The sequence below is a fragment of the Zootoca vivipara genome, chromosome 11 (assembly GCF_963506605.1).
Source record: "Zootoca vivipara chromosome 11, rZooViv1.1, whole genome shotgun sequence".
NCBI classification, from domain to species: domain Eukaryota; kingdom Metazoa; phylum Chordata; class Lepidosauria; order Squamata; family Lacertidae; genus Zootoca; species Zootoca vivipara.
The window spans coordinates 21,852,151-21,879,808 of record NC_083286.1 but is presented as its reverse complement, the minus strand read 5'-3'; the positions used below and the strand labels follow the sequence as shown (position 1 = coordinate 21,879,808).

The following is a 27,658-nucleotide window of genomic DNA, read 5'->3' as shown; positions in this document are numbered from 1 at the left end:
ACAGGAAACATTAAGTGCATAGGAGAAATGTACCTGACTTAAACTAAAAATGAAATATCAGTTACTAAGCTGTTATTGACGTAATGGAAAGAAGGAAAAAGTAATCATCTCAAATTGCTTCTAATGGCTATATATTCTTAAGGCTCAAAAAGCGCTGCATGAATGTAACTGAAAATGCTGTGAAATGAAAGCACAACCAATCTCTTTTCCTGAGAACAAGTTTCATATACCATGTTTTCAGCCTGCAGTAAATGTTATCACCTCCTAACATTAGCAGCTTTATAGCTGGTGTGCTGACAGACCCCAGGTTACTGTGAGCGAAATGAATACAACTGTGGAAGTGAGAAAATAATTTGGTCCTGAGTGCGCATGCTAACTCCTCTCAGATTGTGTAAAGTCCTGTAGCAGAAGGGGGTGCGGGAGAGAATACCGTGATTGGTTTTACTGAAGGCAACCTTTCCTCATTATTAGCGCCTCATATTCTTGGCCCTGATATACACAGCATGGTTGTTTGATTTCCTGCTGCCAATTAAAATAACTTCTTCATAAGACTCCAGTCACTGGCATCTTGGTTTTGAGTTTCGGAGAGTAACATACTGACTGCATACCTCATTTCGTTACAGAGCTGGAGGTGCATGAATAGCCAATATATCCACATCCTATTCTTCAGCTTACTCCTCCACAATGAACACTTTGTGACTTCTCTGCCATGACAACTAACCTGGCTGTATTTTAGGTAGTTATAGAACTGAAACCTCATTGCCACAGTATGGAAGGTGGCAAGATCCCCAAGGATGTGTTCTACAGAGAACTGGTTTCTGGCACCAGGCCAGTTGGCAGTCCAACTCTGCGTTACAAGGACATCTGCAAATGGGACACAGAGGCTGGCAACATCAACTCTGCCATGTGGGAATCCTTTGCAGAAGGCTGCAGTGCCTGGAGATGGGCAGTCAAGTCGTGTATCCATAGCAGTGACTGGAGAAGCATCTGCAGTAGCACAACAGGATACCTTCATCTGCCCCAGCTGCAACAAAACATGTTTCTCCTGCATCACCCTTTATAGCTACTGCAGGTGCTGTAACCTTGACCTCAACCCCAAAGGAGCACTCCTCCATTGTCTCCTGAAACAGATGGATGCCAACCAATCTCATTAACTCTTGTTTAACACTTTTTAGTTTCTATACTATATGCAAAAGCCTTTGATTGTGTTGACGACAGCAAACTATGGCAAGTTCCTAAAGAAATGGGAGTGCCTGATCACCTCATCTGTCTCCTAAGAAATCTCTATGTGGGACAAGAAGCTACAGTTAGAACTGGAGATGGAACAAATGATTGGTTCAAAATTGGGAAAGGAGTATGACAAGGCTGTATACTGTCTCCCTGTTTATTTAACTTATATGCAGAATTCATCATGCGAAAAGCTGGGCTGGATGAATCCCAAGCTGGAAATAAGATTGCCGGAAGAAATATCAACAACCTCGGATATGCAGATGACACAACTTTGATGGCAGAAAGTGAGGAGGAATTAAAGAACCTTTTAATGAGGGTGAAAGAGGAGAGCGCAAAATATGGTCTGAGGCTCAACATCAAAAAAACTAAGATCATGGCCACTGGTCCCATCACCTCCTGGCAAATAGAAGGGGAAGAAATGGAAGCAGTGAGAGATTTTACTTTCTTGGGCTCCATGATCACTGCAGATGGTGACAGCAGTCATGAAATTAAAAGACGCCTGCTTCTTGGGAGAAAAGCAATGACAAACCTAGACAGCATCTTAAAAAGCAGAGACATCACCTTGCCGACAAAGCTATGGTTTTCCCAGTAGTGATATATGGAAGTGAGAGCTGGACCATAAAGAAGGCTGATCGCCAAATAATTGATGCTTTTGAATTATGGTGCTGGAGGAGACTCTTGAGAGTCCCATGGACTGCAAGAAGATCAAACTTATCCATTCTGAAGGAAATCAGCCCTGAGTGCTCACTGGAAGGACAGATCCTGAAGCTGAGGCTCCAATACTTTGGCCACCTCATGAGAAGAGAAGACTCCCTGGAAAAGACCCTGATGTTAGGAAAGATTGAGGGCACAAGGAGAAGGGGACGACAGAGGACGAGATGGTTGGACAGTGTTCTTGAAGCTACCAACATGAGTTTGACCAAGCTGCGGGAGGCAGTGGAAGACAGGAGTGCCTGGCGTGCTCTGATCCATGGGGCCACGAAGAGTCGGACACGACTAAACAACTAAACAACAAAGTTTCTATACTGACTGGTTGAGCAGCTCTACTGCCCAATTTCTTATAGCAGGATGTGATTCCAGGTAGCTAAACTAAACCTACATTGCTGTATTTAAACTGCTCCCCACTTAATATTTTTGCTAAGCTCAGGAGCCCTAGTTGCTTCTTCCTTTTCTGTTCAAAACCATTATTCATATTTTTCCCCTTACTGTTCTCATGCAAATGTTAATCACTAACTGAGCGCAAACCTATGTGCCTAATTGAGCACCAAACTTTAGTGGTATTCCAAAGTTGAATAGTGATGTCCTATCACTGCATGTGGTTTATAGAGAATTGCCTGGTCAGCTCGTAGAGGAGTTTGCAGTTACATTTCTCCTTCCTCCTCAGCCAATTTGCTGTTGCAATGAGCTAAGTTATGGGTTGGCTTAGCATGTTGTCCAAATCCAAGCTTGTGGTTTTGCTCTCTCCAGACAAACCATGAGCTGTAACCAAGATTTGACCTATATCACGGGTGTCAAACACAAGGCCCGGGGGCCTAATCCGGCCCGCCAGACCTCGTCATGTGGCCCGCGTAGCCGGCGCCGACAGTAGCCGCTGACAGTAGTTCTGGAGCCTGCGATTGGCCGAGGGTCAAAACCGGGAGCTGCGCTGACGGCCTTGGCCAGGGAATTTCAATTTCGAATGATGCTGAGGGAGGCGGTGGCACAGCAGCCAGACAGGGAAGTGAGATGCAGGAGGAGGAGGAGGAGGAAGCCCGCCGAGGAGGTAGGAAAGCCCTACAGGCGCCGCCGGCAAAGTTGGTGCCGGGACGGAGCAGCGCTGGATTTTTTTTTGGCGGGCTTTGCTGTTGTCTCCGAGAGCGAGTGAGGCGGCACTGGGGAGCCGCCACCCGCCGCTTCCCTTCCTCTCCTCGGCTGGGATGCGGAGTGAGCTGAGGGGGAAGTAGGCGAAGCGCAACAGTCGCTCTCTTGATGGAGCCGGGTTTCTCTTTCCTCTTCCCCCGTTTACTCCTCATAGACACTCGGGAGGGTGCCTGGCTTTTGCTCTGCCCCCCACCCCGAGCCGCCCTTTGGCTTCTCAGTTCCGGCGGAGCTTCTCCCCGGGGGGCGGCCGGGAGGGAGGCGGCGGCGACGGCACGGGTTCCTGCTCAGCCCCTCGTGATGTAGGGCTCCAGATGGAGTCGCCTCGCGGTTTGAGTAGGTGGGAGGGGAATTTTTTTTGGGGGGGGGAGGTTTTCAAGCCCCCTCTGCCTGCAGTCCCGGTAGGGAGAGGCGACGGCGAAGACGACAACAGCGCAGGTGGGGGAAAGAGCAGCTCTGAGGCGAAGATGCACGTCCGCTGGGGCTGCCGCCGCCTTCCTCCTCGGGAAATCCGCTGCCCTCCCTCAGCGCGAGGGGAAGGGACTCTGGCGCTGAGGAGGGAGGATGCAAAAGCAAAGCAGGGAGTTGGCGCTGCACCGCATGTTCCTGCCCCTCTCCAAAGCATGGGGTGGGTTGCAGCGTGTGGCATCCTGCCTAGCGGGGTTTGGGTGTGCGCAGGGCAGGAGAGGGAAGCCCTCTTTCCATCTGCAAGTTTTTAATCCCAGCAGTGGCTTTCTCCTTCCTGCCGAAGGTTTAGTTGAGCCCCCCCCCCCCCCCGGGAAGCCGTCGATCCCCACCTTTTGTTCAAATTTCCCTCGTTTACATCCCCTCCCACACACGCGCAACGACGCAGGAATGTGATCCGCGTGGGGGCGGTAATGAGCTTACATTATTACAAAAAACAGTAATAATTGAATGCAGTGACAATAATTTATGATAATAAAGAGTGGACACATAGTCCTACAGACACAACCGGCCCTTTGAGGATGACCAAACTGCTGATGCGGCCCCCGATGAATTTGAGTTTGACACCCCTGACCTATATCATGCAGCTCGTGGTTTGTCCAGCAGAGTAAGATACCATGATGTAGCTCAGTTTAGTGCAGCAGCAGAACAACTTGGGGGGGGGGGACATACATGATCTGTCTGGGAGCCCACATTCTCAAGTTTCCACATGTTTGTTCGTATGAGAAGCATTTCTCCTTCTCTCCAATCTCCTGCCATCTGCGCCCCTGAAAGCTTCATTGGTGGAGGGAGAAGGTCCTGAACCTTGTACAGGAGTGCTGTTGGAAGAGGGCGGAATTGGGTTTAATGATCCCTTAGGACTCAGTTTAATGATCCCAGTGCAAATGAGTCACAACTGGTACACTTCCACCAGCATCACAAGCCAATCCCAACCACTGCAGAACAGCTATGCCAAATGCTGGCTGCCACTCTGCTATTTGATAGCATTATCCTCTTGTAGCATCGGTGAAAACCAGTGTTTTGTCATGCAATGATCTACAAATGTATACTGAAAACAATAATGCCAGAGGGGAGAATGAGAAGCAATGTTTCTTCACTAGTCATAATGGAGGCGGAAGGATACACCAACCATAAGACATGAAACACAATCTCTGTGCTGATCCTGATAGTCCAAACTGTTGTCTCGGTGCTATTAGGATCAGCACTGGGGGCAGAATATAAAACAGCAACTGTTGCCTTCAAACTCCATGCTGCTTGCTGTCTCTCTGTATGAGAGAGAAAGATGGAGAGAGAGAGAAAAACAGCCATGAGCAAAACTACCATCTGGCCAAATCCTGGCTTTCACAGAAAGGAAGCATCAGGAGTAGGGGGCTAGCTGACACTAATATTAATCTGTGAGAGAAACAGGATAATGTACAGATTGCATCAACCCCACCCATTGCAAAAGTGAGCTGGTTCAGAACACAATCCGATTATTATTTTTTACTATTTTGACACTGCAATGATTAACAGGCAGCTTATTTAACTGGATAGCCATGATTAGAATAACAAGGGGGTTTGTCTGCACTTCCACTTGTGCTGTACCTAGAAAGCAGGGGTCCGAGGGGTTTCCCCCTTGTCTCGCTCCTTTCCAAAGGAAAACCTGCTCTTTAGTGAGAGATCGGAACAAATGGCAATCGGTGCAAACCCCCAATTGCTGTTTACTCCGACTGAGCGCTAAAGAGACGTTTTCCCCAGGGGAAAACAGGGGGACAAGAGGAAGGGTGGATAACCTCAAAATCTCATGACACCTTATAGACTAATGAACTGATTGTGACATAAACTTTCAAGACTACAGTCCACTTCATCAGATTAATGAGGTGTTATCCTAAGTTTCAGATACATATACACATGATGCGGAAGACAGAGATTGTAAACACTGAGAGCAGAAGAAAATGCTGTTTATTATTCTTATTTTGTTTATTAAATTTCTTTACCGCCCTTAATCTATTTCTACTGAAGGATACCACCCTATATCTGTTGAAGCATTTTCAGCATACTCGCCTAACCTTTTCTTGAAATCATCCACAGCCAACCAAGGGACTGGCAGCTTTCCCAACTGGTGAACAACACCATCTCTTTATAGCCTTTTTCTACCTTGCTGATAGCTATTCAGACTACAAGTCTTTCTAGGCCTCCTCAGAGAAGACCAGGATTGAGTAGACCGGAGTTATTTGTGCCATATGCTCAATTGGTCACATGAGATATGAACTGAGTAAGCTTAAATATTAGCATGAGAAGATGTCAGGGACTGGCTGGCTGAGGAAAAGCGGTGGGAGCCTCCTGCCCAAGAACCCCCAGGGAGAACACAGAAGATGACAACTTAGATATTGGATCCTGGTGGTGGGAAACTGAAGAGCAGTGTGCAGAAGGGACAAGCTGGGAGGTGCTAGAAGCAAGGGGGTTGGGTGATCAAGGAGGGTCAGGAGAAGGAGGTTAGAGGCTGAGAATCACAGTGTGAGCGTGGACTCAGACAGCGAGGAGTCGGAGGCTGGCCCTGCTATGCTTCAGCAGGACAGTCCCAGTCCTGCTGGCTCGCCTCCCCCTCTGACCCCTCATTGAGGAGAGTCCTGCACATTGCTGAGCAACAAGCCAGACAGGCCCAGAGGAGGAGCTCGCTCCTTCGACACAGCCTTTATTTGCTTGGGAGGGATCCAGAGTGAAAGGCCAGAGGTGGGGAAGTGGAGCGAGTGGTCAGTTTCAGCAATGTCTTCACTGGATTAAGGCAAACCAAAGGACTCTGCTGTGCTGTTGTTTTCTGTTAATAAAGAGCTGCGTGCATTCTGTGCCTTCCGTGTGTGTGCCTGCCCTGTGGTTGACCTGGCGCATTGGCAACTCCTTGACAGAAGATAAGAAGGGCTTTGCTGGATCAGACCAAAGTCCTGTCGAGTCCAGTGTCCTGTCTCCTACAGTGGCCAATGAGATGCTTTTAAGAAGTCCACAACTGGAAAACAAAGGCAACAGGCCTCTCCCACCGCTGTTCCCCAGCAATACGCTCAATATGGGGGATAATATACTTGCCTACATTTCTTAGAATGTTCTTGTAAGAATTACTAAGAATGTAGTATACATGAAGCATTTATGAGAAGTACTACATCAATTTATTAAGAACTGAACAGACAGCAAAATGATGCTGAGCAGTGGAAATTAACAAGGCCGCCCAGTGAAACAGCAGGTAAGCAATTTAGGACTCTTCAATCCATTTGTGACACTGTGTCCTTATCTCTGTGTCTAGCTTGTTTCTGTCTGTATATTTGACTAGGTACTATCAGGTATGGCTTGCTTCCTTCGTTAAAAAAAGAAAGGAGGTCCTCTGCCTGAACATTCTTTATCTGCTCTCACACATCCACAAAACATCGACTGAAACACAAAGAAAGTGACAAGCCCTGGCTACTCCTCTCTGGTCAAGAGTTAAGTGGGTAAAAACAATTCTCTTTACATATGATGGATGTTAAACCATTACTAATCTTAAACTGCAGCTGCACAGCTGGAGAGGGATGTGGAGGCTGCTCGAGAAGATAAATGAATATGACAATTTATTAAAGATACATGGTTAGTGCTTGATGCTGCGGTGCTCTCTAAGCAAGAAGCAATGGATTAGCGTGACTTTGAAAAGAGGAGGCAAGTAATAGAGTGCCAAAGTGCAGGAGGGGAGCTACACTATACAGAACATTTTAGCTGGAAATGGGTAATGCTGGCATGTCATTGGAATGAAGAACTGCTTTGAAAAGATGCTTCGCTTTAGAGGTAAGGAAGGTGACACTTGATGTTGCTATTTTAAAAAAAACAACTTGGTTTCATAGAGAGGAGAAGGGGGAAAGTTCTGCAAAGGACACAGGCAAAGTCTGGAGATATTTAGGGGTCATTCACACCTTCTTTTGTGCCATGCTTTCTGGCACAGGTCCAGGATTTCTAAGTCGGTGTTCAGGATGGTGGTGGCTGGGGGGTTTTGTGCTGGCGCTTTTCCAGGGAAAACCTGTGTTTTACCGCTGAATCAGAGCAAATGGCAATCCACTGAAAATCATAGGTGCCAAGTTCCGGATGGAAAAATCCAGGATCAGCAGCGCCGCAGTAGGAGCGACTTCCGATGCCACTGTGCCCATTTCCAAAATGTCCACAGCGCCAGACGTCGCTTCAACGCACTTCCGGACATGCGTAGAAGCGACTTCCGATGCCACTGTGCCCATTTCCAAAAGTCTGTAAGTGCATAGAAGCGGCTTCTGGCGCTGCGGACATTTTGGAAATGGGCACGGAGGCATCGGAAGTCGCTCCTACGCATGTCCGGAAGTGCATAGAAGCGACTTCTGGCGCCGCGGACATTTTGGAAATGGGCACAGCGGCATCGGAAGTCGCTCCTACGCATGTTCGGAAGTGCGTAGAAGCGACTTCTGGCACTGCGGACATTTTGGAAATGGGCACAGCGGCATCGGAAGTCGCATCTACGCATGTCCGGAAGTGCATAGAAGCGACTTCCGGTGCCGACACGGCACCAGAAGAACATGGCCGCCGGCAGGAGCTCCGTAATCCAGGGGAATACGGGGTATTTTGCCATTCGCGACACCTGCAGGAAACGGTAAGAAAATACGGGGGTTTCCCGGGGAAAACGGGGTACTTAGCAGCTATGCTGGAAATCCACTTGCTGTTTGTAGTTCTGTAAGGAGGGTTATATGAAATATTGCAGGAAAAATTTAGGAAGGACATTGAGTTATGGTGTATTTATAAGTAATAGTGAAGATAATGAAATGTCAGACTAAGTGATGAAGAGGGGAAATCTTCAGGCGTGGCTGAGGGAAGTCAAAAAATTGTATAAGATATGAATGAATGTAATAAGATGTTTGGAAATTATATGCAAAAATTATATGGGACCCAGGTGGCGCTGTGGGTTAAATCACAGAGTCTAGGGCTTGCTGATCAGAAGGTCGGCGGTTCGAATCCCTGTGACGGGGTGAGCTCCCGTTGCTTGGTCCCAGCTCCTGCCCACCTAGCAGTTCGAAAGCACGTCAAAGTGCAAGTAGATAAATAGGGACCGCTCCGGCGGGAAGGTAAACGGCGTTTCCGTGCGCTGCTCTGGTTCACCAGAAGCAGCTTTGTCATGCTGGCCACATGACCCGGAAGCTGTCTGCGGACAAACACCGGCTCCCTCGGCCTATAGAGCGAGATGAGCGCCGCAACCCCAGAGTCGGACACGACTGGACCTGATGGTCAGGGGCCCCTTTACCTTTACCTTTATATATATATATATATACACACACACACACACACACACACACACACACACGAAAATCCACTTGCCGTTTGCTCTGATTCATCAGTAATTTTGGGGTTTTCCCCAGGGGAAGTGCTAGGAAAAAAACAAAAGAAAAGAAACCCTGCTTGGACACAGACCTGGAAATCCCACACCTGTGCCTAGAATGCACGGTACAAAAGGAAGTGTGGGTGAGCCCTTAGGCTGCAAGCTATACTTACTTCTGAGTAAACGTGCATAGGACTTTGCATGTATTACACCAGTGTTTAAAAACCTGCACTGGCTGCCAATGAGCTACTAAACGAAAGGGTGGGTTTGTTTCTTGTTTCTTGCTGACATTTAAAGTCCTAAAGAACTTGAGCTCAGGATTCTTAGCAGAACGCCTCTCCCAGTGCAGGCCAAGTGGATCTCTTCTACGAAGGCATTGATGGTCATGCTATGACTAGTAGATTATCACTTGGCAACAATGGAGAAACGGGCCTTTTTGGCCATAGCAGCCACCCTCTGGAATTGTCTCTCTCGGGTAATATGTGAGGCAGAGACAGTAATGACTTTTAAACACCTCTTACAAACTTTTATGTTTACCGAAGCTTTCCTGGACTCTGGTTCTTAATTTTTAATTTTCTGGTTTTGTATATCACTCAGTTTTATTGGTGTTTTATTGGTGTTCTGTATTTATCTTGCTTTTAGAATATTTTTTAATTGAAAGTTATTAATTTGTTTTTATGTAAACCAAGGGTTTTTTATTATATGAAGTGTTATTAAAATGTTATAAATCAATAACTGCACTGTTCAGAGCAGGCATCCCCAAACTTCGGCCCTCCAGATGTTTTGGACTACAATTCCCATCTTCCCCAACCACTGGACTGATGGGATTTCACCATTGGGAGGTCCAGCCGGCAGCTCCCTCTTCGTCTCAGTCCCGGTGATTCCCATGGAACACGAACACGACTCAGGGTCTCAGCAACCTGAGCACGCAATCAGCAGAGATGCCCACGCAGTTTCAGCGGTTGCAGCGGAGATGATAAGGCAGCAGCAGAGAGGCATTTTAAAGTGGTTTATTTACAGCTATATTACAGCATGAAGAGAGAGCGAACGATGCTTTCTCTCTTCCATCAGATCAAACAGTTCAGAACAGAACTCAGAACAGAACCAGTACAGAACTGAAAGTAAGAGTCCATAAAAGGATATACCTAGACATGTGACATATATCAGCAGCAACATGCCTAAGTCTTAAGGTGGAACTGAATCTCCTGACATCACTCCCCCATTCTGTGAAACCTTAAGCTCAGCAGTTCCAAACTGTAGCTTTTGCATATAACTGTGCAACTGTTCTTTATTTACAACCTTGGACAACATATCAGCCGGAATTTCATTACCTGGCATGTATGATATTTGGACCAGTCCTTTCTTTATGCATTCCCTTGCACGATGTAATTTTATCTGCAAATATTTGGTCCTCTGCTTGCAACTCTCGGATGCTAGCAAAGCTAAACAGGACTGATTGTCTTGATATACCTGAATAGGACAAGACACATTAACTCCAATATCCTTGAACAGTTGCAACAACCATTCACAATCCATTAAGGAGAGTGAGAGAGCGTTGAGCTCTGCTTCACAGGAACTCTGACAAACGGTTGTCTGTTTCCTGCACATCCAATCAAAAAGACAATGGTTGTATACATAACAAACACCTGAAGTGCTTTTGCTATCTGTGACATCACTACCAAAACTTGCATCTGCGAAGATTTCCAGACCTCCAGTCTTTTGACTTGTGAAACGCAATCTGTAGTGCAATCTGTAGGGATTTCACCATTGGGAGGTCCAGCCGGCAGCTCCCTCTTCGTCTCAGTCCCGGTGATTCCCATGGAACACGAACACGACTCAGGGTCTCAGCAACCTGAGCACGCAATCAGCAGAGATGCCCACGCAGTTTCAGCGGTTGCAGCGGAGATGATAAGGCAGCAGCAGAGAGGCATTTAAAGTGGTTTATTTACAGCTATATTACAGCATGAAGAGAGAGCGAACGATGCTTTCTCTCTTCCATCAGATCAAACAGTTCAGAACAGAACTCAGAACAGAACCAGTACAGAACTGAAAGTAAGAGTCCATAAAAGGATATACCTAGACATGTGACATATATCAGCAGCAACATGCCTAAGTCTTAAGGTGGAACTGAATCTCCTGACATGGACCTGTTAGCTAGGGATCATGGGAGTTGTAGGCCAAAACATCTGGAGGGCCGCAGTTTGGGGGTGCCTGGTTCAGAGGATATATTGTAGACAACACTGAGGTTAGCAGTGAAGTCAGTGGAAGGCAAATAATGTGTGTATGGCACGGTGGGGCAGGCTTATGGGGCAACGTCAATGAAGAAAGCCCTCTTGGTTTCAGTGAAAGGTATTTCAAAAGTATAGCTTTCCTTTCAGAACTTTGGGCAATGGCCACAGACCAGAGAGCTCCCTATGAGATGTGCCACACAATGCAGAGAAGCTGCTGTTTATAAAGCTGTCAAAAGCTTCCTGGGTATGTAGAGTTAGTCATGCAGTTCTCTGGATTGAGGCCCGTGTTTGAAAAGGACTGAGCATCCAGAATTGCAAATGGTTTCAACTTACAGCCAGATTTTCTGAAGAGCAGTTTACCAGGCATAATGGAAGCTGAACATCTTTGAAAATGCAGGCTTTGGGTATATCACTTTGACAGAGTGCCTGGGTGCATTAACAATTGAAAAATATGATTAAAATATCAGACGGAGAGGGGAAAGGGAGTTTATGGAAATCATCTTTTTCTATTTAGGGAAAATAACATAGCACTGTATTCCTAAATTCCTATTGTGGTTTATCTCCAGAAGACATATTCAATTACTGTATCTGTATTTCAAGGGGAAAGGGTTCCAAGCACAGCGATCCAATTAAACAAATTGACTATTTAAGGATTCTAATGTCAGGAAAAAGAAGCCAGATTCTGTAAAGGCAGGATGTGCAGGGAAATGTGCCATTTGAGCAAATGTCTCCTGTCATCTCCTTCCTTCACCAATCTTGTGTTTTCCTGAGACTTGCAGTGGCTATAAACTGAACTGATGTTTCCCTCCAGTCAACTGAGCAGTATGTTGGGTGAGAAGACAAATAATTAGGCAGTGAGGTTGAAACTAAGTTCCTTCTCTTGTGATCTCCCCCATTGCACAGCTCAGATGGTTGGCTGGGAGTTAGCTAAACAGTAGGAAGACACAGGTGGCGCTGTGGTCCAAACCACAGAGCTTGGGCTTACGGATCGGAAGGTCGGCAGTTCGAATCCCCACGACTGGGTGAGCTCCCGTTGTTCAGTCCCTGCTCCTGCCCAGCTAGCAGTTCGAAAGCATTTCAAAGTGCAAGTAGATAAATAGGTACCGCTCTGGCGGGAAGGTAAACGGCATTTCTGTGCGGTGCTCTGGTTAATCATTATTTTCATGCAAAACTAAATTATATAAATTTGACCAAAATATATTTTGAATTCCCAAGTCATGTCGCAACTTTTTTGCACTCCTCATTTTAGGAATCTGAAATTACTATAAAGTTAACAAGCCCTACTCTGGGGTGCAGCCCATGTCTGGCTTCAAAGAGAGTTTCCTTTTGTTAATAATGTTCTTACATGAAGCTTTAGCAAACACACAAAGCACTTCATCAGTGACCGAATCCAAGAAGTGTTTTCTCTGGATAGCCATACATCTCCATTTGAGTTAGCAACAATGAATAAGTGAATGGGAGGAAATTGGATGCTAAAAGCTCTTACATAATGGAAGTGAGATAACGAGAACATCTTTCGGCCTCAACATTTCATTTGCTCGTTCTTTGTTGGCTCTGGGCCAAAGCATATGCAATGATGACCACAGATAAAAGTACTTGCCTATATAATAAGGGCCCGGTGTATGCCGCACAGCCCCCTTTTTTACTGCTAGGAGTCAGAGCTGATGAACCAGCAACACACCTATGAAGTCCACTGATCACTGGCATGCTAACTCTATTGTAATGATCTCAGGCAGGCAAGCTTGCCCCGATAAGAATTAACAACTCTCTGGCAGTTTTATGGTTCTGAGCTGCCTCCCTTTGCTATGAGTTGGGCACTCTGAGTCTCAGCCGCTATATAGCAACACATAGGGTGCCAAAGTCCAGTCCTTCCTCTCTTGCACTTCCATAGCATCTTAACCCTTTCAGCTCTCCTGGTTCGGGGAAAAGGTGGGTGAACTCCCCACCCCCACCCGGCTTTCAAACAACACTTCCTCTGAACGCTGTCTCCCTCCTGGTTGCATAGCAACCCCCTCAATGTCTTCTATCTCCTCCCCTCCCTCTTGCCTGTGAGCTCTCTGAGTCTGGGAACTCTTGATAAAGGGGGGGGCGCACTAACCCCCTCCTGCACCGTCTGTGGCTGCGATCTCTCACTTCCAGAGTCAGACTCTTCTCTTCGATTCAGCCACATCCCTGACACCTATGCAGAAAGAGGCCAACTCACATGAGACGTAACTGCTATTATTATTATTATTATCATCATCATCATTATTATTCTATACTGCCTTTCATCCGAATATCATAGGGCAGTTTACAATAAAAAAAACGCAAACATACAAATCATAATAACAAACACAAACAATGCCGCCGCCCCCCCACACTTAAAAGGCCATAGATTGTTTAATTAACCAAAGGAATGTTTTTACCGGGCACCTAAAGATATGTAATGAAAGTGCCAGGCAAGCCTCCCTGGGGAGAGCATTCTGCAATCAGGGAGCCACCACAGATATGAGATTTGTATGTGCCTGAGGACTACATATCTGAGCAAGCCCTTTTATGGCATGCCTGTTTTGGCCCTATATGCCAACTGGCCAACATCAGGTAGAAGCATCACGCACAATGCACCTCCAGCTAATTGTGGCAAATCCCCCTCTGCTTATTGGAGTTCCTAACCCCCTGGGAGTTGAAGGGGAACAGGAAAAGGCCCTTTCAGGAGTTCCTTCCAGGAGCATTTTTCCCCTCGCAGTTATCAGGATCTACTTTTTTTCAAGTGCTGAGAAAATGTGTCATCCCAGCCACAGGAGAGGCTCCAAAGTTAAGCTATCTAGATCCCGATATCTAGACTGACTGAATAACCTCTTCACAATTCTTATATTAAAACAACTTCATTATCTAGAACAGGCTTCCTCAAGCTTGGCCCTCCAGATGTTTTTGGCCTACAACTCCCATGATCCCTAGCTAGCAGGACCAGTGGTCAGGGATGGTGGGAATTGCAGTCTCAAAACATCTGGAGGGCCGAGTTTGAGGAAGCCTGATCTAGAAGGCTGGAAGGGAGGGAAAATCCGGAGCAAATGAGAATTCAGAGAGGCTTGAATCTGTGATAGTATAGCTGGCACCAAATTGTACTTGCACAGAAACGTACCATGCCAGAAGTGAGTGCGTGAAATTGGATTTCTAGAGGCATGATGTAATGGAGGGCATAAGCCAAATTATGGTCAGAAATGAAAGAATTAACAAGCAGTCAAAAAAAAAAAGGCTGTAGACTGTAGGCTTGATGTATACATACTGCAGTATTTTGCCATTTTGGGGATTTGCCATGAAGAGAATGTCTCACTAACTACCGTTCTTTGGCAGAGACTTTTTCTTTTACTTAGGCATAATTCGTTGGGTAGGAGAAAAGATCAGGAAGTTAATATGTCTTTCACTTCACTGAGAAGCCAGTCAAAGACCATGACATGCAGCAATTGCATCTCATACTTCATATACAGTGGTACCTCTACTTGCGAATAACTCTACTTACGAATGTTTCTACTTACGAATGGAGCTCCATCCGCCATATTGTATGCGGTTTAGATAGGATTTTTTCTACTTACGAATTTTTAGATAGGGTTGCTTCGACTTACGAATTTTTTCTCCCAATGCATTCCTATGGGATTCGACTTACGAATTTTTTCTACTTACAAGTGTGCATTCGGAACGCATTAAATTCGTAAGTAGAGGTACCACTGTATACAGTATTCATCATCAGCATACAATAGTTTCATGTATTCCCAGTATTGTATTTTACCATGCATGCTAGTTATTCATTAAGTCATTGGAGTGCTTATGGTACCTACTCTAGGCCACTGGGCCAGATCTTCATTTACTGTAAATAAGTATAAATCTATTTGTTTTTTCTGATATTTATTTGCACAGTTGGCAGAATCTCAGGTTGGCATATAAAAACTGCTATGTCCAAAAGAAGGCAGAGCCAATATATCTGTGTGAGGGGGTGGGGGGAGAGAGGGAGAGGGAGAGGGAGAGGGAGAGGGAGAGGGGAGAGAGAGAGAGAGAGAGAGAGAGAGAGAGAGAGAGAGAGAGAGAGAGAGAGAGAGCAGTGCCTAGGAGTTTTCTAGAGCTGCTTCAAAGAGCAGTATTAGAGAAACCAAAATAACACCCTTTAGAAGCTGTCGTATATATGCGCGCACAAACATGTTCTGCCTGTTGACATACATCAATATTTTTAATATGACTCCAGGATATTAGATTTATTTTATGTTTAACTATCTCATCTCCTTCCCTTCTCTTCCCTCCCATTATCCCCTGTTGGTCAATCATACATTTCCTGGGGGGAAAGCAGAGGCTGTCAAGAATATTTATAGCTTTGAGAATGTTTTCTGAAGTCCTCAAGAATATATTGCACTATTCTATCTGATGTTAACATTGTAATCCATCTTTCATTCAATTGTTTCATAAGCCAAAAGCCATAATGCAGCAAGAGGTGCAATGTGCAAAGTTGTTGGTTCAAATCCTGCTTCTGACTAGTTCTCGCTATGTGGCCCTAAGCAGGCCATTATGTCTCAGCCTCAACTTTCCACCTGCAGTACGGACATAATAATACTGACCTACCTTACAGAGTGTCATGAGCCAAGGCTCTGGCTTCTCAGCCTCAAGGGAAGAGGCCACACAGACTCTGAGAACATCACAAACCATGAGGATGATTAGCCAGAACCAGCCTGCGATATGTCTGCTCCCTCAGGAATCCCAGCACCAGAGAAGCTGATGGTCTCATTGCCTCTCCGTCCTGAAGATGTTGCATTGCCTTCGAGGACTCCAGTAGAACCCAAGCAAGAATATCTCATGCTGCTGGAGCCAATGGCTCCTTAAACAGGCCAAACCCTTTTATGAGTAAGAGGCTCCATTCATCCAGGATAGGGCCAGTTGCTCAGCTGAAGCTGCAGTCATACTGAAAACGCATCCCGGGCTAGTTTGTTGTTAGACAAACGTTCAAACCTGTCTTATCTCACTCTCAGCAGGGCCAGCTTGGTAGGATTGATTGCCTGAGGCAAAAAAAAACCCCGCTGCCTGCCACTGCACACCACCTCCTGCTCTGCAGGCAAGCCAGGATGCTGCCACATCCCCTCCCGCTCTACGGCCACATCTTTGCTGTCACCTCCACGGGCATGCTCTCCCACTGCCTGCGGGGACATGGGTGTGGCAGCAGGGGCGCCCGTGGCAGTTCCACCACACCTGCAGTGGAAGGGACAGTGGGAGTGCTTAAACACGATGCAGAGTTCCCAAAATAAATAGATCAGACGGAGGGAGAGAGGGAGGGAGGGAGAAACAGAGAGGCGTATTGATGCAAAGCAGAGAAGAAAATGTTTCATCCCAAAGATTAGAACTCAGATAAATTAAATCATTTCCAAATATTTTGTGTGCGCACCAAACTTTATCAGGCAGGGGAATGATGGAAGGAGAAAGGCTTACGAGCCTTATAAGTTACAGGTAGGTAGCCATGTTGGTCTGCCATAGTCAAACCAAAAATAAAAAAAATCATTCCAGTAGCACCTTAGAGACCAACTAAGTTTGTCATTGGTGTGAGCTTTCGTGTGCATGCACACTTTTTCAGATACCTTCTAAGGACATTAAAGCAAATCGCACTAAACAGCACGCAGACCTAGGAGACGAGTACCTTAAAGTCAGGCGTTTGGCTTTCTTCTCCTTAACAGACAGCTCCGATTCTCGACGCAGGATCAATGGTGGCTTTTGTACAGGCCGACGTGGCAATGGGATGTCTGGACCAATAGGTGGCAAGAAGTGGTGGCACATGGAAGTGGCAACTCTCCACCCAATGTTCTGAGCAGAAGGCGCTTCACTGGGATTTGATGAACCTTTTTCTTTCGATGCAATGAATGGGTCTTTGGGGCCTTTGCATTCAACCTAAGAAATGAATGGAAAAGGGGGGGGGTACAAAAGCCAAGTATGCATGATCTACTACTAAAACAAGGTAATGACAGAACCAATCTATAAAACTTCAAAAGAGGAAATAAATAAGACATGATCGTGCTCATTTCTGCTCTCCACAATCCACTTTTGGTTCACTGATCCTTCTGTAGTCAGGAAATCTGCATACAAGGTTGTGAATGAAATGTTGAAAGAAGATGGCTTTGGCACCATTTCCCTTCTTTGGAACACAAACAAGATTTCAAGTGCGAATAATTGAAATGCCCATTGAAATATTAACGGATAGAAACATTAAGGAGCTTGGAAAAATTCAGCACTTTCACAAGCAGGTATTCGCTCAAAGCTTTCAGTCCACACTTGACCTATAGGCCTCAAAACAGCACCATGCAAGGTCACAATCAACCACCTTTATGTTCATAAGACAATTGTTCTTTCTTGGAAATGAAGAGGATATTGAATCCTTTCGATTTGGCTTTAAAATATCAATGACAACTGGTGAATACACTTAATCTTCAAGCAACCCTTTACTAGTCCAGCTACATTTTATAAGCCCATTAGTACTTGTAACAGCACACAGATGGAACAGGAGATGCTTAAATAAAGGGGAAGAAACCTGAATGTCAAATATATTTTCCAGTATCAATGAGATCTAAATGTGTGCAGCATGTTTATTAATGACATCAGGCAGATACACTGTGTAGCTATATCCCCTGTTTTAATTGGCCAGATGTAGTAACATTTTTAATCTTTGCTGTTGCAGCTTCTGCTTGTGTCATTGCTCAGCGATGGCTTTGTTCCATTCCCTTTAAAACCTGCTTTTCAGAGGTTTAAGTGAGATGACGGGGGAACACCCTCCTGGCTTAGCCTTGTACCTTTTCATCTCCACAGCAAAATGTATGTGCTTTTCAAAAAACGGAAGAAAGGAAAACTCCACGTACTCCACATAGATAACACTCAAAACATTTCAGATTTCATCTCATTATAGAACGTACCTCAAACTTTAAAATGGTGAAGGCCGGTCACATGGGTTTAGAGGGCAAACTAAGAACCAGCAGGGAAGCAGGAGGTGGTTGTTTGGGATAAGAAGAGGCCTTGCCATATACAAATCTGTGTTAAAGGTAAAGGACCCCTGGACGCTTAAGTCCAGTCAAAGGCAGCTATGGGGTAATAATAATGTAGCCAGGTGAAATCACAGAGAGAAAGAGGACATTCTCTCAAAGAATTCTGGGCGCTGTGGTTTACCCCTCACAGAGTTATAACATCCCAGCAAACCTTAACAAGCTACCATGCTTAGTTGCAAGTATTTCTGCTTGCCTGGTGAAACAATATCCTCTCTCATCCCCCACATGCTATTCTGGGGTTTTTTCCCTGCCCTCCCCCATCCCACAACCAATTTAAGAGGTGTGAGGGTGGGGGAAGCCTGTTGTGATGGTGGAAGTCTTTGTGCAGGCTTCCACAAGTGGGACCGGTTAGTTGAATCCAGCCCTCAAAGGCAAAAGGTAAAGTCCAGTCAAAGGAGACTATGGGGTTGCGACGCTCATCTGCTCTCAGGCTGAGGGAGCCAGCGTTTGTCCACAGACAGCTTTCAGGGTCCTGTGGCCAGCATGACTAAACCACTTCTAGTGCAATGGGACACCATGACGGAAGCCAGAGCACATGGAAACGCTGTTTACCTTCCCTCCGCAGCAGTACCTATTTATCTACTCACACTGGCGTGCTTTCAAACTGCTAGGTTGGCAGGAGCTGGGACAGAGCAACGGGAGCTCACCCCACCATGGAGATTTGAAACGCCGACCTACCAATCGGCAAGCCCAAGAGGTTCAGTGGTTTAGACCACAGCATCACCTGCGTCCCTTCAAATTTGTGTTATATAGAAGCAGACCTTTGGTCCCATCTAGCTACACAGGCTGGCAGTAACTCTCCAAGGTTTTAGGCAGGATATAATCCCAGCCCTACTTGGAGAGGTGAGGGATTGAAACATGGGACCTTCTGCATGCAAGAGAAATGCTCCACCACTGAGCTACGTTCCCTTCCCATAAAAAGGCAATGGTGTGGAGTTCAGGAGGGTGAACGAATCTTCTAATAGATCAGGGGAGGATCAAGAACTGTACCAGATCTGAGACTGTTTGGAGCTGTAGACCTGAAGGACATAAGAGGGTTTGGGTACAGCTCCATGAATTAGAATGGTTTATCAAGACATTAACCTCAGCCTTAATTCAGCCTCTGAAGAGAGGAAATTACAAAAAGTAAAAGGATAGCTCACATATTTTATTTTTCCAACCCAAGTCCAGAAAAAGAGTGTCAAATGTAAGGTCTGTTTCCCCTCCTAAAGATGTGGCAACAGCTATCAAAAACATACATTAGACAACAAGATAGATGCGCAGCAAGACAAAATGGATTTTTCATAATTTTCCTGGCATGAACATTACCTCTGCTGGATAAAATAGCACGTGAATGAAGTCCAAAAGTCACTTTGCTCACAAGGACTCAGTGGCTCACTGTGCTACTTTCCCAGAATTTCCTGTTGCAGAAGCTTAAATTTCACATCCTGACTCCTCCAGTAGCAGCTTAAATTGGTGCAAGCATTCCCTTATATAAGAAAATGCCTTGGCCTCAATGCCCGCCAACCTATGCCATCAAAGCTATTCACATCTATGTTGCCACCGGCTCCCCAGTATAAAGAGGTTGTGCTGCCATCATTGGAAACCACAGCAGGGCTACAGTCCGGTCAATACAGTTAAGATCCAGGTACAGCTAAAACAGGTAAGGGTTCCTGCAGCTAAAAGTGGAGCTACCTAGGCAAACTGAGCTGCAGCCCTATTTAAGTCTCCGTCTAAGGCTGTCTGCTGCTGAACTAACATATGAACCCGCTTGCATAAATCTCCAGCCTGTGCATCACTTGGAACTGTTCGGGAAGCTGCCTTGAACTCATGCCTTGAACCAGGATTCCTGGTGAAACTTCTGTTTGGGCTGGAACAACCATCTGGCTGCAACCCCCACCAGGAACAGAACAGTTTCCTGCCAGTGGTCCACATCAGTGGTGGTTTTTTCACCCATGAAGAATGGGGTAAGTCAACACATGAAAGCCTCATCAGCATCACATGATGAATTGTTATCAGCTGTGTGGCTGGGAGTGTTAGGATGCTGAGCCACATGTTGAGTGTAACGTCTGGACCAGCTCTCCTGCTATTCCATTGAAGTAGATATATGCCAAATATGAATGCAGTGCTCCTTCTTGTTGTTATGTCCACAACGCAAGCACACACATCAGAAAGAGCACCAATTCTTGAATGTGGATCTCACGCACCAGAAGACAGCATTTTGTATCTTTTCTGTACATAGAAGTAAATGGGACATATTCCCAATATGGCAAGCTCACGGATAATGGCCTGTACAGAAGTAGACAAAAACGTGGCAAGCAGGCATATTCCTTATCGAAATAAAGCATACTAGAAAGCTGCTACTCTCTGCTTCATATTCAAAACCATCTGGGCTGTAGCATACAGCATAGCTGCCAAGTATCCCGTATCCGCCAGGAAAACCCCTTTTTTCTTACCATTTCCCGGCGGTCTCCCGTTTGGTGAAAAATCCCGGTGTTGTCCCTTAAATTGGCTTCTGCCCGGCGGCCATTTTTCTGGTGCTGCTTTGCCCTTCTATGGGCACCAGAAAATGCCGGCGCCGGCGCCGGAAGTCGCTTCCGCGCATGACCGGAAGTTGCGTGACGCGACTTCCGGTGGCGGTTTGCCCTTCTATGGGCATCAGAAAATGGCGGCGCCGGCGTCAGAAGTCGCTTTTACGTGTTTTCGGTCATGCGCGGAAGCGACTTCCGGCGCTGGCGCCGCCATTTTTTGGTGCCCATAGAAGGGCGCCGCGCCACCGGAAGTTGCATCACGCAACCTCCGGTCATGCGCGCGCTGCCGATCCCGGATCTTTACGACCCGGACTTGGCAGCTATGGCATACAGCCAGTCCAAGTGTTCAACACAAGCAAGGTTAAGAAATCTGTAGCAGAGCTACATGCTACTGCAGACTTGGTTATATTAAGACAGAATATGGCTGACACGTCTTGACTTAGGGAAGACAAACTTTAAAGTCTCTCAAACTATAAAGTCATGAACATAGTGCAAAGAGCATATTAGGATACCTTTCTTTCAATTAAAAAAAATGACTACCAAAATATATTTCGGCAGTGACCGTGGGCAGGGTGGAAGGATGAAAGAATGAAATGGTTTGCTTGAAAGGAAGCTCTACACAATAAGAAAAGCAGGAGGTCAAATACACAAAGAATGAACTCTTACACTGAAGCAAAAATGTGAGATTTTTTTAAATAAAAAAATCTTTCATGTTTTGCAAGGCAGATGGCAGAAAGCACTTAAAATAAAGCTTCTCCTTCAGTTTGCCAGCATTTACATTAGGGCAGCCAAAAGGGAGTCATTCTTGTTGACAATCTCCAAGGCACCATCACTAACTAATACAACGTTTATTGGACTATTATGACTAGGTGGGAAATGTAGGGGTGTGGGTTCTTATTGCACCTAAAGAGATAGAGATCTTTTCCATGTAAAATGGCTAGCCTACTTATGCCAGGGTTCACTTCCTCACTCTCGGCCCAGTTCAGCTTCTGGTCACCCCCAGAAAAATATTAGAGCAGAGGTGGCTAACCTGTGTCCCTCCAGTTGTTGCTCCCAGCACCCTTGAATTTTGGCAACACTGGCTGGGGCTGATGGGAATTGGAGTCCAACAACATTTGGAGAATTGCAAGTTAGCCACTTATGCTTCAGAGACTGCACTGAGTTAAACTCAAGCTACCAATTCAGCACCTGAACTTTGGCAAAGACATCAAACTCATATATTCAAGCGTGCATGACTAAATGAAGAACCTTCCTCAGATAACCACAAGGTAGGTATACTTTAACCCTGGTTCCACTGCATGCAAAACTGCATGAGCACAAAAAACCTAGGGTTGGATACAGATGCAAGCTACTTCCACCTAGTTCCCATTAACACAATGGAACTTAAGTAATCTTTCATATGGATTTAAATTGGCCCCAATTGTGACTACCCACAGCAAAGAGGATATTATCACCATCAGATGATCTTTGTGTTCATGATGTGGCCTAGATGATGAGGAGGATAAATGAACATAGATGGCTCATGTTTTTCAGGACTTTATAGATCAAAGGAAATACCCAGCCTGGAAGATTATAGGAAGACATTGCAAATTGTATTGCTACAATGAACCAGGACTGCCAGCGCATTCTGTATACCAGCTTCAGATTCCATCAGCATACAAAAAACACAGTGGCATATTATAGGCAGCATTTCAGCAGATGATGAAGAAGACGACGATTACTTGAATTAATAGAGCCACACATTAATAAATAAATAATTTAGGGAGGCTGTAAACAAACAAACAAACAAAAATGGTGCTAAAATATAGTATCTCTTGAAAATGTTTACAATCCAAAAAGGAGACACATTTAGTAGTTGTGATGCAAGGTCAGGTCTTTAATGTTGCTTTTGCGTCCTATATGACAAGTCAAAAGGAATCTATAAGCCTGTTTCTTAAAGCAAACTGTTTCTTCCTGTTTTGCCATTTGCTGTCTCTTTTGTGTACCTGGGCATTGGGGCTTTGCTGTCTCTGTGGCCTCAGGAACAACAGCCCTGCTGTTTTTCTCAATGAGAATGTGGCAGAGCATATTTCAGTTGCTTTGTAGCTCTTAATTGTCACACTATGCTGGGATTTTAGGTGGCGTCCTGTGGCATTCTGGATCACTCACAACTCTGTAATACAAATCAGTGCCCTTCTTTATATGGTGAGGATATTAAAGTGGGTTGTAGCATAAGTACTGAGGAGAGAGATGGACAGACTTTTTCATCTGAAGCCCACACTGCTTAGACCGCATTATTTCACCTTAAAGAATTAATGGGTTCTAGCAGTCAGAGGTCCGTTTAATGATTGACTCAAAACCATTTCTTACAGAATATTTTGTTCTACTCCAGTAACAAAATACAATATGCGCCTGTCTCACCCCAGTTGTGAATAGTGTACATGCATTTAAATCATCGCTCTTTGGAGGCCAAGGTACATGACAGCCATATCCTTTCCTTAATCAGAGACTGTGTCAATTCTTATTAGGGAAAAAATGGAGCTTGAAACCGACATGGAAGTGCAAAATATTCCATGACAAATGAGCCCTCCAATTTTGTTTTGTTTTGTATTCTACTGAACGACAAAAATGGACAATGCACACAAAGAGAAAAACAGACATTGACACACAAAAATAAGATAACTTCAAAACCAGGAGCTTTTGATCATAAAGTCAAAAGGAAATTTAAAAATCAGGAATCAATGAAATGGATAGAATTATAAATGGGGTATAAAAACACAATTTGCATCATACAATGAAGTAGAGAAAAAGAAAAAAGTCTTCCCTGTAGATGCCATCAAATAAAATCATTATTTCAAAGGGATTTGCCGCCTATGTGACTGCAATATCATATATCTAATGAATAAACCCCAAATGGAGGTGAAATCAGAAAGATCAATGTCACCCAGCTACTCAAATATTACACTTCTCTGAAATAGCAATAAACACAACTTCCTTGAACCACTTACATAGGATATAAAATGAAGTCTTTCTATCCCTCAATGATTACTAACCAGGAAATAAACAGTTCACTGTTTACATATAAAACCTGAATTTATCAAAAATAGACAAAATGCATGATTTATGGTCCAGGGTCACATTTTTACCTATAACTGTACTATTTATGTAATCACTTGTTTCCAAAATTTATTAACTTCAGCACAACTCCACCACATGTGCCAATAAGATCCCCACTCCCCACAGTCCTGCCTGTAGAAGAGAGATCCTGATCATGTAACTTGAGGTCAGGGCATCAGGGTAAAATACTATTGAGGGATGACTTTTAAGGAATTCTCCCTTATGCTGGTGGAGACTGATCAAAAAGGGTGCGATTTTCCATATACAATTGACTTGCATCTTGTGCGTGTTTAACTTACACAATTTGAACTTTTCGCGCTTGGTGGCTGACGGGTTGAAATCATACAAATTAAACGCACGGAAGGTGGAAAGCTTAAAAACTCTTTTTGTGCAGGGCTTTCCACCTTGCTTACCAGGCTCTGGGAGGCTCCGGCAAGATCTCGCAAAACTTGGACAGCCCTGCAAGATCCTTCCAGAGTCCGGTAAGCAAGGCGGAGAGCTTAAAAGCTGTCTGCCTTGCTTGGGGAGCACAGCTCTAGAAAGGTAAGTCTGCTCATGCAGGGGCAGTTGCAAGTGTGTGTGTCTGGGGTGTTTGTGTTGATGATACATGGTTTTGTGTATATGTGTCATTTCCGGAATGTTACCTCTGCACAAGAGGCAAGTCGACTGGACTTGTTTGGAAGTATCCCAGATATGACTGGAGCCACAGTTCCAGTGAATCAGGCATTGATATATCAGAACAATAATCTTCAACAGAGATGAAAAATAAATTATAAAAATATACAACCTCCAGAGAAATTAGTTGGGGAGGAAATAAGCCTTCAGTCTCATTAACCAAATTAAGTCTGAAATGCTGTATTATCACAGCTTAATATCCACAAAATTTAATTACTTAGAGCAGCTTAGTTTCACTGCACAAATTTGAAGACTATGCAGACCTGATTTCAAGCCTTTCCAAGTGCCTAAGGTGCACTGACCAGTAAACAGTTGTATTTCTGATAGAGGTTTGTAAAAATGTTTCCTAACTTGCTAAGAAAAGACTTATAAAGATGCTGGAATCAACTAAGTTGAGAGACAGTTAAGAGCATTCCAACAGAGTTCTTTGCTCAGAGACCCTTTCCAGATACAGTCCTACCTTGGAAGTCGAACAGAATCCGTTCTGGAAACATTCAGAAATCAAAGCACGGCTTCCAATTGGCTGCAGGAAGCTCCTGCAGCCCATCGGAAGCCGCGCCGGACGTTCGGCTTCCGAAAATTGTTCAAAAACCGTAACACTAACTTCTAGTTTTTGATCGTTCGGGAGCCGAAACGTTCGGCGACTAAGCTGTTTGTCAACCAAGGTACGACTGTACTGTATTTTGAATGCTGGATAGATGATGCTCCTGCAACAAGAAACCACTTCCTTGACAAAAGATACTCCTGCGTCCCCTGCACAAAACGAGTCACAAATGCTCTTCTATTGCACCATGAATTTTTTTTTGTTTTCTTTAGAAAGGCCATAAGTTAAGTAGTTTCCAGCTTTTTTTACTTTGACGAATTCTTGCTATTCATTTTGTGCTTCTGGTCAGTTAGGTTTAATCAGCCGGCCAACATGGAGCAAAGTTATGCACATCATACAGTGTGAGTAGACACATGGCTATATGTAAATTTGAAGAGATTATGACCAACCTTACCATATTTTTGAAATTTCAGGCTAATTGCTTTCCCCCCACCCCTCAGACTTTGGGTTTGAATTGGATGCCACTTTGCTGGTCACAGGCTGAAAACCTAAGCTTGTTAAAATAGAAATTCTACTTAAATAGGTGAGACTTACCTGCAAGCAAATACATTAAGGATTAGGGTCAGAGCTTATTTATTATTAATTGAATTTATATAGCCTGGAATGTCTCCCTTTCACTTAGGGTACATTACAGGACATACTGATGAGAAGGGTACTGATAATAAGAGTTACCCCGTATCTTCTCTCCTAGGGATACTCAGTGCCCTTGTTTGCATGTAACACTAAACCAAAACTTGGCATACCATGAGCAAGCAGTCAGTCTCCAGTACAGAAGATCGCATCCACTTTGCTTCTTCGTGATCATTTTGCTGCTGTGTTGCACTGAGCTAAGCCATGGTTCAAACCCAGGCTTGTGGCCCAGCAATCCCAGAAAAACCGCAAGCCGTAAAAGCACAAAACAAACCTTGGTTACAGATCCTGGTTTGTCTGGATGGAGCTAAACGATGAGCCCAAGATTGGATGAACTTATAAGAGCAGCAAAATGATCAGGGAGGAGCAAAGCAATCAGGATCACTCCGGGAGCTCATTCATGTAAGTCAGTGATGGCCAAACTTGGCCCTCCAGCTGTTTTGGGACTACAACTCCCATCATCCCAAGCTAACAGGACCAGTGGTCAGGGATGATGGGAATTGTAGTCCCAAAACAGCTGGAGTTTGGCCATCACTGATGTAAGCCATAGTTTGGTTTAGCAAGATGCGTCAATCAGGTCATTGTGTGGCATGTTCTCTGCCTACAGCAGCCACATCGGTGGAGTGGGATTGGGCAGCTTCCAGTACAATAATGCCTTATGGGAGTTGCTGAGTTCCCCAGATGTGACAGTAGGAGAAGAAGAGGTTTCATGAGAACGGTGCTTTCAGACGCACCACCATAACTGCTACAATATCTTGTTCAAATCTTAAGGATTGGCACTAATGTGAACTTTCTCTTCGTATTAGACATGTTCCCAGTTTCCATGAAGGTATGAAACAGCTGTCAATAACAGTGATGCTTTCTTGCCCAAGGCACTTCCATGTTTATGCTGGAATCCACTTAACATATCTCATCTTATGTATATAGGATATATATAATCTGGCATATTATAGAGAACAGCTACAAAAGCAATGGAAATGAGAGGGTGGAAATAAAATTCTCATTCTCGCATTATCAAATTGTGTGTAAAAAGAATCTTGTTGCATCTTCTCTATTAATTCAGAATAGTATATTCTAATGGTTAGTAGCAGACTGTCTCCTTTCTACATTACAATATATGCCAGAATGTTCTCAGCTGGAATCTGCTGCTTTAAAACCTCCAAAGTATTATGAAATTTATGGCATAAAATGCAAACAATTCAGAATGGATCCTCTTTCCTCAGGAGGATCTTATGTATTTAGGAGCTACACAGTCCAGTCCCTGATATGTTGAAGTATTTCAAAGTGGCTTTTAAATGTTAAATATACATGAATATTCACTAGTGCTGCTAAGATACAAGATTTCCGTGTACCAGAATAAGACATTTGTTAGAGATGCATGCCATTTTTAACCTTCGAGTTCTTGAAAAACTGTGTGTGTGTATAAATTTGTGTGAATGTATAAATGTATTCAGTGCAGCAGTAAAGGAAAGGAACCAGAAAAAAAATAAGACTCAAAACTAGTAAGAAATAATTGCACCCATTGTCTAAATTAGGTTGTATTGTTATCACATTTAAAGGGCTTGGGTGGGGAAATTGATTTGAATCACACTGATTTGACCAATTGGACCCAACACGGATAGACACAAGGGCTCCCATATTACATGGAGTGGCAGAGAGGAGACAGGGTCCTTCTATCCCGCCTAATAAAGGCATAAAGAAGAGTCATGGGGAAAACTTGAAACTCCCTGGACAACTGCATACACTTTCTAACAATATAACAATTGGATATTTATTGTGTGATAATATGGTAGAGGTAAAAGTTTGTTTTTTCCTTTATGCTGGCCTTCCATCCCTTTCAATGCTTTGTTCAAAATCTTGCTGAAGGGCCTGACACCTCAAACAGAACTATTAACACACCATAAAATGTCCCTTTTTTGTGGCATGATAATTTAAATCTTATTGCCTTAGTCAAGAGGCAGACAGCCACTTAAAATGCATCACCC

The 27,658-nt window shown here is 44.6% G+C and overlaps 1 protein-coding gene across 5 annotated transcripts in view; it reads right to left on the bottom strand.

Moving 5' to 3' along the window:
* The window catches only part of TMEM232 (transmembrane protein 232), a 147,209-nt gene that overhangs the window by 41,715 nt on the left and 77,836 nt on the right, over positions 1–27,658 (bottom strand). For all 5 annotated transcript variants that reach the window (XR_009558319.1, XM_060280162.1, XM_060280165.1 and 2 more), the window contains one exon: positions 16,766–17,013. Coding sequence is in view for 4 of the 5 variants with exons in the window: in XM_060280162.1 (XP_060136145.1) it covers positions 16,766–17,013 (248 nt within the window). In the remaining variant the exon portion in view is untranslated. The remainder of the gene's footprint in view (positions 1–16,765; positions 17,014–27,658) is intronic.